The 17,164-nt window shown below is 41.9% G+C and overlaps 1 protein-coding gene across 1 annotated transcript; it reads left to right on the forward strand.

Moving 5' to 3' along the window:
• Positions 1 to 3,054: 3,054 nt before the first annotated feature.
• On the forward strand, positions 3,055 to 16,293 carry LOC122791512 (vegetative cell wall protein gp1-like). Its single transcript, XM_044059255.1, has 3 exons — positions 3,055 to 3,070; positions 14,666 to 15,252; positions 15,397 to 16,293. Exons 1-3 carry the CDS (start codon positions 3,055 to 3,057, stop codon positions 16,291 to 16,293), a joined length of 1,500 nt encoding a protein of 499 aa, XP_043915190.1.
• Positions 16,294 to 17,164: the final 871 nt, after the last annotated feature.

Genomic DNA, 17,164 nt, shown 5'->3' on the forward strand with positions numbered 1-17,164 from the left:
CTGATACGTCGTCCCCGGCAAAAGGCTGTTGCCATAGCCAGGGACCGTTCTGCTACAGATGGGGGTCCTGCTACAGAGGCCCCACTTATGGCAACAGAGTTGTTAATTGCCAACCTTCAGGCAGCCCCCAAACACCAGCCAAGCCAAGAAACACAAGTCATGGAGGTGGGTGGCACAAAGGCAATAGGCGGGGAGCATCCAGGTAAGACCCCAGTGCACATCAATTGAACACTGTAGCAGTCATACTTGATTCTGTAGACCATCTAGATGCATACATCAGATCAAACTGCATTTGTGGGTTTGGTTTTCTAATGCACATAAGTGAACATCTATGGTGAAGGACAACAAATTGTGTACTATCAGAGCTTGTACTGTACATGTGCAGAAAAGTAGCATTCATCTTATCCCAATGCCACATGTGAGTTTGCTGACAGTACCTCACCCCAGAACTACATAGGTCCCTCTGGTCTGGACATGAGACAGCAGACTGAAGCCGGTGAGTATGGGATTGTCCTGTTGTGGCTCACCAGTACCCCAGACATGTTAAGTTCATGCATGTTACCATGTTACCATGCACACAACTGTTACTGTCAGCCATACTGTGATATGTGCATGTTCACTTGTGGTGGGGTTAACTGCATTGTGTTATAGTGATCATCACAGGGGCCTATTTTCAGGAGATGTAACATATCTGTAGCATACCTCACAACCTGTCATTGCAAGAAATCAGGACAAAGACTGACAAAATGGGGGAAAACAAAGTCCCAAAACTTGGGACATATTTTAAAACTTTGTCTTATACAGTGCATATAAAAGGTGTACACACCCCTGTTAAAATGCCAGGTATTTGTCATATGCAAAAATGAGACCACTGTAAAACATTCTGGGTCTATATCATGTAGTTGAACTGTAATAAGTTCGAATATGTGAATATCGAACTTCAAACTCCGAAGTCTAACTACAACAAAAACACAGATGATCAAATTTTGGAACTCCGAATAGCAACGGTTGACCAGCTCTGCACCTGTACTACCTGAAATAATAAAGATAACACACAAGCACTACACCAGTGAAACATTCCATAACACAACCTATCTGCCACGTGAACCTACAATATATACATGTATGTGAATAACAACTAAAATATGCGACTGGATATATTTGTCACTTGCACATTAAATTCATTTGTAACTGTAACATATGTTAAACTAAAGTGAATCTACAATATATACATGTATGTGAATAACAACTAAAATGTGAGACTGGACACATCTGCCACTTGCACATTAAATCCATTTGTAACTGTAACATATGTTAAACTAAAGTGAAGCAAAGAAAGTGAACCTAAGTATTTACAAACCATTGTGCACTATAACACCGACATCGCAAAACTACACTTTTAAAAGCATAGTTACGGCATTAACAAATTCCACGGCAGTATAATCTAACCTGTTTTGTATGACAACCTGCAATCTCCAATATTTTTCAATGTATTTCCTTTTTTTGGTGACGAAGGGCACCATAAATAGCCTCATGTCATCAACTCTGTTCTGCTCCCTTGCAAGAATGTTAACGACAAATGGCATATCGGCAATGCATGTACCTAGCAAGCATCTAAGACACCTATGCCATCCCTCGACATAATTTTGTGTTCTGGGCAGTGATAGTTGGTTCAAAGAATGTATGTTCCAGAACTCAATTGGAAAGATTGGAGGGAATCTAGTAACTCCAGTAGTTCTTGTTTACTGCTTTCTAGGATGACCTAGGATATAAACTAAAGAAAAATACAACAAAAACATCTTAGCATCAGGGTAAAAGGTTTCACTAATGGAGTTAAATGCTCCTACTACATCTTCCATATTGAGAAAAGAAAGAGCTATCAGTCTTTTGACATCTAATTGCAATTTAGCACTTTTACCATACACACTAGCTAACTCAAGTGATTGTACTTTTCTCCACAATGCTTGGGTAAAATGGAAGAAACATCCCTTGCTTTCCACAGAATTGAAATTATGTCTAACACTCTTAACAGCAGCCAACTCGAAGTCTGTCAGAATATATTTCACTGTATATTCTAAGTGAAGTGAGGACAATAATTCATGAACACATTCCCACAGAAAGTTGTATGCCTTATACGACTTCTTTGACATTAAAGAGAACACTAGTGGTACACATTTAGTTGAATCTCCAAACGATATCAACTCGTAAATGGTATACAATTGCCTACAAAGTCTTCTGGTTGTAAGGAATGTACCATCCATAAACCATATCTTTGTAGAGCATAAATCTTGTAGATTTTCTTTAGTACTGAACACTAATACATGAGTATTAGTATAAATGTCTGCCCTCTGAGTTTGTATGAAAGTTCCCTGCTTTAAGGTACATTTAGTTGTATCAACTGCACTAATATTTGCAGGCAAAGACTTATAACTCAGCATTTTTCTCCTTCTCACTCTGTTAACCTGTTGCAGCATTGACCTCCTAGAAGGTAAACTCATAATGTTTTCAACAGATGTGTTACCGACATCATCAACCGCTATAGCTTGTGTACTTGTACCTAACCTTGCAGTTTCCTTTAACACATGGCAGGATTTATACTTTTCTACCTCAGTAATATCAGGAGGATAGTAGTGACTAACAGACTTTAACAGAATTTCTCCAACTACCTTTTCCGTAATAGCCCTACCTCTACATTTATGCAACATCTTTAATCTACAGCACCAGTACCGTTTTTTTATGTTTTTTTCTAGATTATAGAGATATCCATCAATGTGCAACATGTCTGTTCTCTTTTGTGACATTACAGTCTTGCAAATTGTAGCTACTATTCCGTGAGCAGGATATGAAGCGGCAGCCATATTGCAATTCAGTCAGAGCTAAGCGCACACAAGAAAGCGTAAAAACTATATTTTTATACACTTCAGAAACACATACTGACATTTATTTACTTTATATATATTATAAAACACCTTTGCATGAATACACAATATTTATGCATATGAAACTTTAGTTTATTCATTACCCTACTTCATGCATATTCATCATTTCGTCACAATGACGCTAAACGGCAGTGAGTACGGAAGGGCCAACTATAACTTTCAGAAACCTATATTACAATCTTTTGTATTTTCATTGTACTTAGACTTTGGAGTTTGAAGTTTGATATTCATATATTCGAACTTATTGCAGTTCGACTACGTGATATAGACCCAACATTTCCAAACTCTTTTAACCTTTAATGTGGCCTATAACCTGTACAATTCAATTGTAAAACAAACAGATCTGTTAGGGGAACAATTATGACAAATAAAAAATGTACATTTGGATAGCTGCATAAGTTTGTATTGGCTGAAGCTAATACTGTGTTGAAGCAGCTTTTGATATAATTACAGCATTATGTCTTCTTGGGTACACACCTGCCATCAATCACAAAGACTCTTTAACACCAAATAATGATCAGCTGTCCTGCTAGGATTTTCCGGAAATTTACCCAGTTGCCTGCTACAGCAACAGCCATGATTCACATACACATTACAAAGCATCAAAGGGATGTCATTTTTGAAATGTATCAGCCTGGCGAAGGGTACAAAAACATTTCAACAGCATTACATATATGTAGACTTAGACATAAATAATATGTTTTATTTTTATATATATTTTTGTAAGTGCAATATGTTTGCATACATTTTATAGCTGTTTTTATTCATGATATATGAACGTATTTTCTGCAGTATGTGTTCTTTTAAAAATTTTTTAACTTTTTGATGACATCATAATTAAGGGCTTTTTATTGGTCACACTTTGTACAAAAGACTTGTATTTCTTAGTTAATGTTGTCTGATGAAGTGGTGTGGTCACCATGAAAGCGCTTACCACTCTTTTGAATACATCTATTAAAGTTTCTGGATTTTAGCCTGTTGGTTTGGTATTTTTTCATTAATTTTATTCTTATTTTTGTCTTATTAACCTTTATCCTGTTATCATATATATTTTTTGTTTTCCTGACATTTACCCAGTTGCCTGCTACAGCAACAGCCATGGTTCACATAGACCTTACAAAGCATCAAAGGGATGTCATTATTGAAAGTTATCAGCCTGAAGAAGGGTACAAAAACATTTCAACAGTATTACATATACCATGGAACACAGTGACAACAGTCATCAAAAAGTGGTGAAAAAATGGGGCATAAGTGACATTGCAAAGAAGTGGACATCCCTCCAAATGTGTTGAAAGACAAGACCCAAACTGGTCAGGGAGGCTGCCAGAAGACTTACAGCGACACTAAAGGAGTTACAGGAATCTGTGGCAGGTACTGGTTTTGTACTACACGTGACAACAATTTCCCATATTCTCCAAATGTCTGGCCTATGGGGTAGGGTTGGAAGATGAAAGCCTTTTCTCACACAGAACAGTATCCAGGTCTGGCTGAATTCTCAAGAAAAACACATAAGGTCTCCCTAAAGCATGTGGGAAACTGTGTTATGGTGTAGTGAGGCCAAGTTTGCACTGTTTGACCACAATTCCAAAAGGTTTGTTTGGTGCAATAACAACACTGTGCATCACCAAAAGAACACCATCACCACAGGGAAGCTTGGTGATGGCAGTGTCTTGCTTTGGGGTTGCTGTTCATAAGCTGGAAGTGGGCCTTTAGCCAAGGTGGAGGGGATTATGAACAGTTCCAAACAGCAGTCCCTTTTTGCCCAAAATCTTCAGGTGTCTGCTAGAAAGCTGTAGATGAAGAGGAATCTCACCTTTCTACACAAAAATGACCCAAACCATATATCCAAATCAGAAAAAGAATGGCTTCAACAGAAGACTATCAATGTTTTGGAATGGCCCAGCGAGATTCCACACCTACATCCATTAGGAAATCTGTGGGGTGCCCAGAAGAGAGCTGTGCACAAGAAATGCCCTCTCAATCTGACAGAGTTGGAGGGCTTCTGCAAAGGAGAGTGTGCAAATATTGCTATGTCAGGATGTGCAATGCTGAAAGACACCTTCCCAAGTGGACTGACTACTGTAATTAAATCAAAACGTGCTTTAACAAAGTATTAGTTTAAGGGTGTGCACCAGCCAATTGTACATATTTCCCAGAAATTGTAGTTTATTGGCCGTTTATACAGTTTTCCATCTCTCTCAACTTTCCAGTTTAAAAGCCCATGTTTGCTCTTGTTTCCCACTTTTCCTGTAACTAGTTTAGTCCAGATACAAACTTGCTGCATCCAGAACTGTTTGAAAGCTTCTGAGTGGTGCCAGAGCCTGCTCTTCAATTTTTCCCTTAGATCTACTACTTCTCTCCTCTTCTGCATTTATACTAACTTATTAGTCTAGCACTTTACCAGACATCTTGTAGCAATTATTGTAGCACACAAGTGCTACCAGCACTAAACATTCTACAAGGAAACAGATCTAGCACTTATTATCAATGCCCACCTCACCAGGCATGTCTAAAGGTCAGTTCCCTGTGCTTTCTCCTATTAACTTGGTGAACTTGGGCATCCTGAGGCAATTTAGCAACTGCTTCATGTACAAACCTCTCCTCTTACCTTCCAACACTCAGACTTGCGAGAGATGCACTTATATATCCAAAATGGAAGCCATGCACTCTCCAGTCAAGACCAGAATAGCTGGTCAAGAGGAGAAGGTCAATACTTGCACCACACCACATGGAACACATAGCCATCCAGAACACACAACAGCACTGCCTTCATATAAAAGCACAAACCACACACCCACCTTCGTGGAGGATCTCAATAAAATCTACCCAAGCAGCAGAGCCTTCCAAGGCAGAAATGCACTTGACCACCACAACACAACACTAATCATGAGACAAATAACTCTCCTAAACAGTGTGCCACTCAACCAAAGCCCCTAAGGCAAAACAGCTTGCCCAATACACTAGTCATAGGTGACTTGATAGTGAGGCACACTGATGTCCAACTCACTAGGCTGAATAAGAAAAAAGTAACAGTCAGCTGCCTGTCAGGTGCCAGGATCCACCATATAATGCACACACTCAGGTCCCTCATCAACAGGTACAAATATGACTCAGTCATTGTACATGTGGGTGTGAATGACCTGAGAAGTATCTCCCTGGACTACACGAAAAGAGGCATGGAGGAGCTCTCGGATTATGTAACCTAGGTGGGTATGACCCTATCCCTGAGCAGCATCCAACCATCACCCAGAATGATACCACAGTACAAGCAGAAAATGAGTGAGTTCAACAACTGACTAAGTTTCTGGTGTCATTCTAAGGCCATTCAGTATCTCTCTGCCTGCGATGACATGATTGACAGACCTTGATGCTTTGCCCGAGATGGCCTGCATTTGTCAACCCTGTGCTTCCGGATATTGGCCAAAGCTCTTGCCATTCCTATAATGCCTTTGTCATCCCCTACATGCTCGAGAGACTTGAACCTCAGCACTGAAATAAATAGGACATGCTGGAGGGACAGATTTATAACCCAGAGGCTCCCTTCACTCTGGAATAAAATCCCAGTCCAGGTTAGGCAGAGTCCCTCATTGACTCTCTTCAAGAGGAATCTTGATGAGTGGATGGGAGATCATAGGTTTACCCCAGGTATCACTTCTGTGTCACTGTTAGACAGAGGCACAGTATACTAGCCTCGAAAAAGGGCATAGCAAAATTAATTTAAAATGGGTGGTGAAAGCCAAACACACTCTGGCTAGGCTTATAAATGCCCTAGGGCAGATAGCCTAGTATGAACCTATGAACCTATGAACATAACTACAGAAGGCCTTGTGGTTGTCTTTACTATCTGCTGCAATTCTGTTTTCATACCTAGCTTTAGAGGATCTGATGAGGGATCTCAACTTTTTGTTGTGGAAGATAAGGGAGTTTTTCCAGTCTTGGGACTTCACCTTATTCCACATCAGTTTCCTCCTTCTGTTGTAGAGTTTGTTTATGGCAGGGGATCAGCAGATTGGCTTCCTTTTTTTGGAGGAGAGTGTCTTGGTTCTATTGGGTATGATGAAATCCATGCATTTGTGTACGTGCTCATACAGCGCATTGGTGTATGATTCTGCAGTCAAGCAACTATTCTCCATTTGCATGGGTGCCATGAATTTAGCCACCTCTCTTTTTAGGATCCCAAAGTTAGCTTTGGAGAAGTTTTTCATGGTGGTTACCTTTGCTGGGGTAGGGGTGGAAGGGATGTGGATTTTCAATGTGATTAGTTTGTGGTCGGATCTAACCAGGGAGGAGATGACTATTGGTGTAGAGCAATGGTCGCCCATGTTAGTAATGACCAGGTCAAGGATGTTGCTACCTCTAGTGGGGGTAAGAATGAGCTGGTCCAGAGAATTGGAATTAATGAACTCCAGGAAACATTGGGCAAGTGTATTGGTACATGAGTAGTTTACCCAGTTAATGGAGGGGTACTTGAAGTCACCGAGTAAGAGTGTGTTAGGTTGGACCTTAATATTCTCCAAGATGCTTAGGAACATGGAGTGCAAGTGCAGGAGAGGAAATGAGAGGAGAGGAGAGAACTAGTAGATCTAAGGGAAAAATTTAAGAGCAGACTTTGGCACCTCTCAGATGCTTACAAACAGTCCTGGATACAGCAAGTCTGTATCTGGACTAGACTAGTTACAGGAAAGGTGGGAAACAAGCGCAAAAGCGGGCTTTTAAACCAAAAAGTTGAAAGAGATGGAAAAACTGCCCAAACGGCCAATTAACTACAATTTCTGGTCCAGAAACCACTCCTCTTGTGGTAGATAGACAACCTAGTGCTTACCACTCCCACTGACAAGCTAGAAAGTTTCTCTCCAACACAGAAAGACTTGGGAGGGCTCAGAAGCTTACAACCAGTCTTGGATACAGCAAATCTGTATCTGAACTAGACTATTTACAGGAGAAGTGGGAAACAAGCTCAAACACAGGCTTTTAAACCAGAAAAGTTGAAAGAGATGGAAAAACTGCCCAAACTGCCAATAACTACAATTTCTGGGCCAGAAACCACTCCTCTTGTGTTAGACAGGCTACTTAGTGCCTCCCACTCCCACTCCCACTGATATGTTAGAAGGCTCCCTCCAACACAGAATGGCTTGGGGCTCCAAAACTTATAAACAGTCTTGGATACAGTAAATCTGTATCTGGACTAGAGTAGTTATAGGAAAAGCAGGAAACAAGCTCAAATGTGGGCTTTTAAACCAGAAAAGCTGAGAGAGAGATGGAAAAACTGCCCAAACTGCCAATAACTACAATTTCTGGGCCAGAAACCACTCCTCTTGTGGTAGATAGGCTACCTAGTGCTTGCCACCCCCACTGACAAGCTAGGAGGCTTACCTCCAACACAAAAAGGCTTGGGGGGCTCAGAAGCTTGCAAACAGTCCTGGATACAGCAAATCTGTATCTGGACTAGACTAGTTACAGGAATGGCAGGAAACAAGCTTAGAATTTTTTTTTTACAGAAAGGCAGCTAAAACAGCACTAAAAACATTTCAGATGCAGTGCAAGCTAGCACACTGTCATGTGTAGCAATATTAGAGCAAATGCAGTTTAAATAAATACAATTTATTCAAACTTTATTCTGAAGTCTGAATTCAATTATTATTTTATTCAACTCTGAACAGTTAAAATGTGCCAAAAAATATACTTATCAGCTGAGAAGCATTCTCAGTCAGAACAAAAGGAGATTCTAGCAATTTTTTTTTGCTAGTAAAGTAAAAAGGGAGAAAGCAGGTGTTTATTTACCAGAGAAATAGAACATGGATGATGCACAGGCCTATATTATGAGGTGAAGGCTAGACATGCTTGCACAATCTGGCCACTTGGGAGTTGTGTCTATGGCCAATTGACGGATGAAGCTATGTAAAACGTCCAGCACCTTGGTGATATACTGGCTGGGGATCTCCTGGTTGTGCGGTATTCTTCTTACCTGAAAGGTCATATCCTGGTGTGGCCTTACCTGTCAGATATACAGATTATCCACATTCATACCTCATATATCTGGTCAGTTTCCCTTCACATTGTTGTTTTCTAGCACATTTGGTGTAAATCACTCAGGGTTGCAGTCAGGGAATACTGACAGAACATTAGAGTTTCAGACTTCACACCCTTCAGGGTTACAGTCAGGGAATACTGACAGAACATTAGCGTTTCAGACTTCACACCCTTCATGACATCTATGCTACTACACACCCCCTCTGTTATTCTATCAACTTTCTAACATTATGAAAGTAATATTTCAAATGTGTCCCTATAGCTGGGTCTTTATCCCACCATTATGTATGGCTTTGTCCAGGTTTTTTCCTCTACGAGGTTGAAAGGTATGCTACAAGCATTTAGCAACATGGCCTTACATTTGCATTTTGTTGACTGTGTTATGTTGGTAGTATGGACCCCATGACATTCCCTGCAAAGGCACTATGGGTAAGGCATGGGCCTTTGCCAGAGGCCTGTAGGCCATGTGAGACTGATACAAACTATCTGTAGCAAGGCAGTGCATTCTGTCACGCATATGTTCCCAGGCTGCCAGGCAGTGGATTCCCCTTGAGGTGACAATGGTAAGTGATAGAATGCACTGCTGTACTGCTAGGCACCATACCTCTCTACGTATGTGAGCCAGACATCTGCACATATCCATGAATAATTGGTGACAAAGGCCTACATATACAGACCATTGTAACTATTGGCCTTACAAACCTGGAATGGTGATACAATAACAGATTTATATAGTGTATGAAGTCTGGGACATTACAATCCGTCAATATTTTCTGACTTTAGACCTTCATGGTTTGCCAGTGATTTGCCAGACAGCCACTATTTCAGACTAAAGACACCAGAAATACTATGCAAACCTGTGTACATTCTGCAAAAGGTCTGTACAGTTGTGAGGTATGGTAGGCACTGTGTATGCTACTCCAACCTGTGTACTGTTCATATGTGTGGCCCCTTGTACATGATCTGTCTAGCTTCTCAGCAGTAATAAATATTGATATCTGGACAGTGTGTACAACTCCCACCGTAGGTACAGCTAACATGCAAAATAGTTGGCACTGCATTTCATGGAACATGGCTCTGTCTACCACAGTACTGTACCTAGGCTACTAGGACACAACAGCCATGATAAGTTGTTGGACACATCCTGACAGTATTCCTCACACATATGCACAGCTCATTGACCCCTGCATATTGTGGATGTGCAACAACTTATCCATGTTGCTTGGGACAGTCCTGGCAATGTGTGCTCTGCTGCTATTACCCTACAAACTTACATGTTACTGCATTTCTATGGGGATATGGGTATGTGTGTGGGGGGGGCACACCTGTCAACAGTACACATTTGCACAGACTCTGCTGATATTGCCTTTACATTTTGGTTCCATTTAGCATAGTACTGTGCCCTGTCTTGGAGAATAGAGGCATATCACTAGAGACCACAGGTTAGATTGTAATGCCATACAATTGAGGTTCAGACTTCTTAACCTTCAGAGCCTTACTGCAACTGCAAGGCCTGCTGTGATATCACTGTGTCAGTCTGTAGGGGGTGTTCCATCATTGCTGCCATTTGAGGCCTGCTGTGACATCACTGTGTAAGTCTGTAGGGGGTGTTCCATCATTGCTGCCATTTGAGGCCTGCTGTGATATCACTGTGTCAGTCTGCAGGGGGTGTTCTATCATTGCTGCCATTTGAGGCCTGCTGTGACATCACTGTGTCAGTCTGTAGGGGGTATTCTATCATTGCTGCCATTTGAGGCCTGCTGTGATATCACTGTGTCAGTCTGCAGGGGGGTGTTCTATCATTACTGCCATTTGTGGGCCTGCTGTGATATCACTGTGTCAGTCTGTAGGGGGATGTTCTATCATTGCTGCCATTGTTGGGCTGTTGCCAGACATTCCTTTATGGTTTTCTACAGCTGACTTGCTATGGGAGTCCATGGGTGAGTATGGGATCCCCACAGTGACATCCATGCATGTGACCTATGACCACCCCTTAGTTGGGCCCCCACATATACTGCAGTGGGATTTGTCACCTTAAATGATACTGCATAGTGTGGGGAAGCCATTATTGTGCAGATACTTCCTGGTGTTGCACATATCTGTCAGTTGTCTGCTGCTATCCCAGTAGGCCACCCCATTCCTTTGCATGCAAGCAGCATTACCATAGATATGCTACCAAAACATAGTAATCCATTCATTTATTGTTAAGAACCTTGTGCCTGCGGCAGTTGTGAGAGCAGTGCTTGAGAGCTACCTTTGTTGGATGCATACAGTACACTGCCTATACATGGTAAGTTACAGGTAAATTGATGTGTGTGTCATCCATTTTACTGTGTGTGCGAGTCAGAGAGAGATGTCAGTCCATGGGTCCATACAGTGTCAGCATGTGTGCTATGCATTGCCTCTTTGACAAGGCCTGGGCATACTGGGCACACCTCCGTCTGTCTACAGGAGCAGGCTCAGGGGCTTTCTCTTCTGAGTCCCTCTGTATCTGTGGGGATCTTGGAAATGGTGTGGGGCTGTGTAGCTCTTCCCCCTGCTGTTCCTGCTGCAGCTGTTTCTGCAGGATCATACTGTGTAGCACAGCATATACTATGAACATGTGTGCACATGTGGCTGGAGAGTACTGCAGGGCTCCACCAGATATGTCAAAGCAGTGGAACCATGACTTGAGCATCCCAAACACATGCTGTATAATGATTCTGGTTTGTGCATGTGCCACATTATGGCATTCATGAGTGGGTGTGTGTGCATTTCTGATGTGCGTCATCATCCATGGCTCCAGTGCATAGCCAGCATCCCCCTCCAGATGGCTATTCGGGTTGTCCCCACTGGCAAATGCTTGGTAGAGCTGTGATGAATGCCAGATGTGGGAGTCATGATAGCTTCCAGGCCTGCCAGCAAACACATGATGATAATGTCCTGGGCATTGCACAAATTATGGCTGTTGATGAAGCCCTTGCCATTTATGTAGACCCCACCCTGTTCACTGGGTGGTGATTTGATGTGGATGTGCATGCAGTCTATCGCACCCAGTACCTCTGGGTATTCTGCTACATGGTGGAAGAAATGCATATTGCTGGTCCTCTTCTCACCGGTGTTGGGGAAGTAAATACGCTCAGCAGCATGTGGTAGGATGGCATCCAGGAACTGGTGGAGAACCCTGGATTTGGATGCCTGTGAGACACGCATGATGTCCCCATTAGGTCTTTAGAAAGTACCTGTAGCTAGTATTCTTAAGGCTACACATATCTTGGTATCCACTGGGCTGAGTTCCCTCTGTTGGCTCTGAGTCTGAGTTAAGGCTGGCACAGCTCAATGATTTGCTGAAGTATGTCTCTGTCCACCCTGTAGTACTCTACTATCTCCAGATCATGTAGCCCCTGGTAAGTTACCCTGGGTCTGAACATTCTTCTCCTCCTTGGTCTGTGGTGGTTGTCAACATTATCCTCACTGCCCTCAGCCTCTAGTACATACTGATAGATCAAAGCAATGGCAACCCCTAACATTTTTCTGGTTAAAATTCCCCCACATGTGTGCACCAATGATGAAGAGTTTGTGTGAAAAATCAGACTGTAAGGTGTTTGCACAGTTTATACTCTTGTGCTGCAGATGCTGCCTGTATGATTGGCTGACTATGATGCATTCCACCTGCTAGCTATCTAATTTGTACTTTTGCCTTTTTGTCCCTTCCCATTTCCACCCCTTTTAAGCCGTAAGGCACGCCATGCAAATCTGGTTCCCAAATGTAAACAGTCCTACTATTTCCATTTTTTTACACCCAGTGTGTGCAGCACAAACCCATTAGCTAAGGTAAACAAGAAAAATAGCCCTCCCCTGGACATGAACACGCTCTTCATTTCATGAAATAAGTCAATACAGCCTGAGACACATCCCCTTGCTTAGCTGTGCTTAGCTCAGCTCATCTGGGAGCCATGGAGCTCCGATGTGCTTACACCAAGCATGACATACACCCTTTTCATGTCTGGAGAACAGAGGCATATCACTAGAGACCACAGGTTAAATTGTACTTGCATACAATTGAGTTTCAGACTTCTTACCCTTCAGAGCCTTACTGCAAATGCAAGGCCTGCTGTGATATCACTGTGTCAGTCTGTAGGGGGTGTTCCATCATTGCTGCCATTTGTGGGCTGTTGCCAGACATTCCTTTATCATTTTCTACAGCTGACATGCTGTGTGAGTCAGGGGTTGAGTATGGGAACCCCACAGTGACATCCATGCATGTGACCTATGACCACCCCTTAGTTGCCCCCCACATATACTGCAGTGGGATTTGTCACCTTAAATGATACTGCATAATGTGGGGAAGCCAGTATTGTGCAGATATTTCTTGGTGTCACACATAGCTGTCAGCTGTCTGCTGCTATCCCAGTAGGCCAACCAATTCCTTTGCATGCAAACAGCATTACCATAGATATGCTACCAAAACATAGTAATCCATTCATTTATTGTTAAGAAGACTGACTAACCTTGTGCCTGTGGCAGTTGTGAAGACAGTGCTTGAGGGCTACCTTTGTTGGATGCACACAGTACACTGCCTATACATGGTAAGTTACAGGTAAATTGATGTGTGTGTCATCCATTTTACTGTGTGTGCGAGTCAGAGAGAGGTGTCTGTCCATGGGTCCCTACAGTGTCAGCATGTATGCTATGCATTGCCTCTTTGCCAAGGCCTGAGCATACTGGGCACACCTCCATCTGTCTACTGGAGCAGGCTCAGGGGCTTCCACTTCTGAGTCCCTCTGTGCCTGTGGTGAACTTGGCAATGGTAGGGGGCTGTGTAGACCTTCCCCGTGCTGTTCCTGCTACAGCTGTTTCTGCAGGATCATACTGTGTACCACAGCATACACTACTGCCTTATAGCACCTACACGGTTAGGTGCAGTTTGGCACTTTGCTTCTTTTTGTGATTCAGTAAATTTCCCTCATTGGGATACCCCACTGCCTTAGACCCTAGTTACAGCACTACCCCAGAGCATTTCCCCTTAGCAACCACTATTCCCTGGTATTGCTTTGATTCTGCATGCCATATATTATAATGGCAAAATGCATATTTTACTTAAAATTGCCTTTTCACATTTTTTTTTTATTTTTAGCACAATCCTGTTTGTGCTCCTCTGCCCTATACTTAAATGGCCACCGAGGTCAACCACTCAACACTTTTCCATGCCAATGGTGATATATTTGGCCATTGCCATGTCTATGGATTGGAATACATGCTTTGGTTTGAGCTGTCATGCCTCCATTTTGATTTTTGTAGAAATGTGTTCAGCTAGTAGCCAAATACATTTCTCCATGCTAAACTATTCTGCCACGGATGTCTGCCTGCTTACTGGATTGCGAATTGACCTCATTTGCATGGTTTTCAACAGCAAATTAAGTCATTAGCATAATCCAGTCATGTCCATGGCAGAACAGTGTTGCTAGACTTGCGTACATTGAAAGGCTTGTTTACTGGATCGCTCGGTGGCCATATTCTGTGCAGGAATGGCTACACTATTCCTGCAAGCAAATTTTGACTTATTGAATCCCAGAGTTTGTTTTACTAAGATCACTAATTTGCTTACAAGTATTGTTCACCAATTTCCAAGGTTAACCTGTCTCATAAAACCCAAAAAAATAAGAATAAAGAAGGACCCCACCAAAGGTCAAGTTGCTCTGTACAATAATCCACAGCCAAAAAAGGAAAAAAACAGCAGCAACAATTACCATTACCAGTTATACCATCTCCATTACCTCCTCAATCACCATTACCAGTTATACCATCTCCATTACCTCCTCAATCACCATTACCAGTTATACCATCTCCATTACCTCCTCAGTTACCATTACCAGTTATACCATCCCCATTACCTCCTCAATTACCATTACCAGTTATACCATCTCCATTACCTCCTCAGTTACCATTACCAGTTATACCATCTCCATTACCTCCTCAGTTACCATTACCAGTTACACCATCTCCATTACCTCCTCAGTCACCATTACCAGTTATACCATCGCCATTACCTCCTCAATTACCATTACCAGTTATACCATCTCCATTACCTCCTCGATTACCATTACTGGTTATACCATATCCATTACCTCTTCAATTGCCATTACCAGTTATACCATCTCCATTACCTCCTCAGTTATCATTACCAGTTATACCATCTCCATTACCTCCTCAGTTACCATTACCAGTTATACCATCTCCATTACCTACTCAATCACCATTACCAGTTATACCATATCCATTACCTCCTCAATTACCATTACCGGTTATATGATCTCCATTACCTCCTCAATTACCATTACCAGTTATACCATCTCCATTACTTCCTCAATTATCATTACCAGTTATACCATCTCCATTACCTCCTCAATCACCATTACCAGTTATACCATCTCCATTACCTCCTCAGTTACCATTACCAGTTATACCATCTCCATTACCTCCTCAATCACCATTACCAGTTATACCATCTCCATTACCTCCTCAATTACCATTACCAGTTATACCATCTCCATTACCTCCTCAGTTACCATTGCCAGTTATACCATCTCCATTACCTCCTCAATTACCACTACCAGTTATACCATCTCCATTACCTCCTCAATCACCATTACCAGTTATACCATCAAAATTACCTCCTCAATTACCACTACCAGTTATACCATCTCCATTAACTCTTCAATTACCATTACCAGTTATACCATCTCCATTACCTCCTCAATCACCATTACCAGTTATACCATCTCCATTACCTCCTCAATTACCACTACCAGTTATACCATCTCCATTACCTCCTCAATCACCATTACCAGTTATACCATCAAAATTACCTCCTCAATTACCACTACCAGTTATACCATCTCCATTAACTCTTCAATTACCATTACCAGTTATACCATCTCCATTACCTCCTCAATCACCATTACCAGTTATACCATCTCCATTACCTCCTCAGTTACCATTACCAGTTATACCATCTCCATTACCTCCTCAATTACCACTACCAGTTATACCATCTCCATTACCTCCTCAATCACCATTACCAGTTATACCATCAAAATTACCTCCTCAATTACCACTACCAGTTATACCATCTCCATTAACTCTTCAATTACCATTACCAGATATACCATCTCCATTACCTCTTCGATTACCATTGCCAGTTATACTATCTCCATTACCTCCTCGATTACTATTACCAGTTATACCATCTCCATTACCTCCTCAATCACCATTACCAGTTATACCATCTCCATTACCTCCTCAATTACTATTACCAGTTATACCATTTCCATTACCTTCTTGATTACTATTACCAGTTATACAATCGCCATTACCTCTTTGATTACCATTATCAGTTATACCATCTCCATTACCTCCTCTGAGCAATTCATCCAAGTTGTGAGAAGCCTTAGAATGACTGATGATGGTAAAACCAGTATTGTTAGAATTGTAAACAGAGGATATATATGAGGGAAGCACACTGAGAGGATTTTTGTAAATTGTTAGTGACTATATTAAAGAGTAGAGGGTCGAGAATGAAACCCTGTCCCATCCCAGTATTGACAGGAAGGAAGGAACAAAACGTTGAGAGCCATTTAACAGATCGGTATCTGTGGGTTCAGTAGTTGTTAAACCACAGTAATGTGGGTTGTGGTAGCCTGAGGGAAGACAGGTGGTAGAGGAGTTTTTGGTGAGAGACTAGATCAGAACCTTTACAGATATCAAGGAATACAGAGGAAATATGTTTGCCTTCATCTCTGGTTTTGCTAATAGTATCTGCAAAAGTTAACAAGGCTGTGGTAGTGATATGAGCAGGTATAAATCCATGCTATGTTGAGTTCAGGAGCTTTTCCTGAAGAATATGTTGAAGAAGTTGCCTGTGAATGCACTTTTCCAGAATTTTTGACAAAAGGGATAATATGGCGACAGGTATGAAATTGGTTACATCAGATGCAGCTCCTCCTTTATAAAGGGGGATGATGAAGAATTTTTTCCATAGAGAAGGAATGTATGATTCCTTGTTAGATCTGTTAATTAGAAGTGGCACAGGATTGGCTATAGATCTTGCCACCAGCTTGAGGTATTCCGCTAGGAGATTATATACTGAAGCAAAACAGGGCTTCAGCTTAAGAAGTAGTGATTCGATGTAGGGGGTTGTGATGGGTTTTAGGGTG

Source organism: Protopterus annectens, chromosome 17.part0 (assembly GCF_019279795.1).
Source record: "Protopterus annectens isolate FY-2018-M chromosome 17.part0, PAN1.0, whole genome shotgun sequence".
Lineage (NCBI taxonomy): Eukaryota > Metazoa > Chordata > Ceratodontiformes > Protopteridae > Protopterus > Protopterus annectens.

Bases quoted from the DNA above. Each gene is read 5' to 3' on its own strand.
- LOC122791512 (XM_044059255.1), top strand. The intron at 15,253-15,396 runs GTTATATGATCT...TTACCTCCTCAG, and splicing joins CTCCTCAATTACCATTACCG to TTACCATTACCAGTTATACC.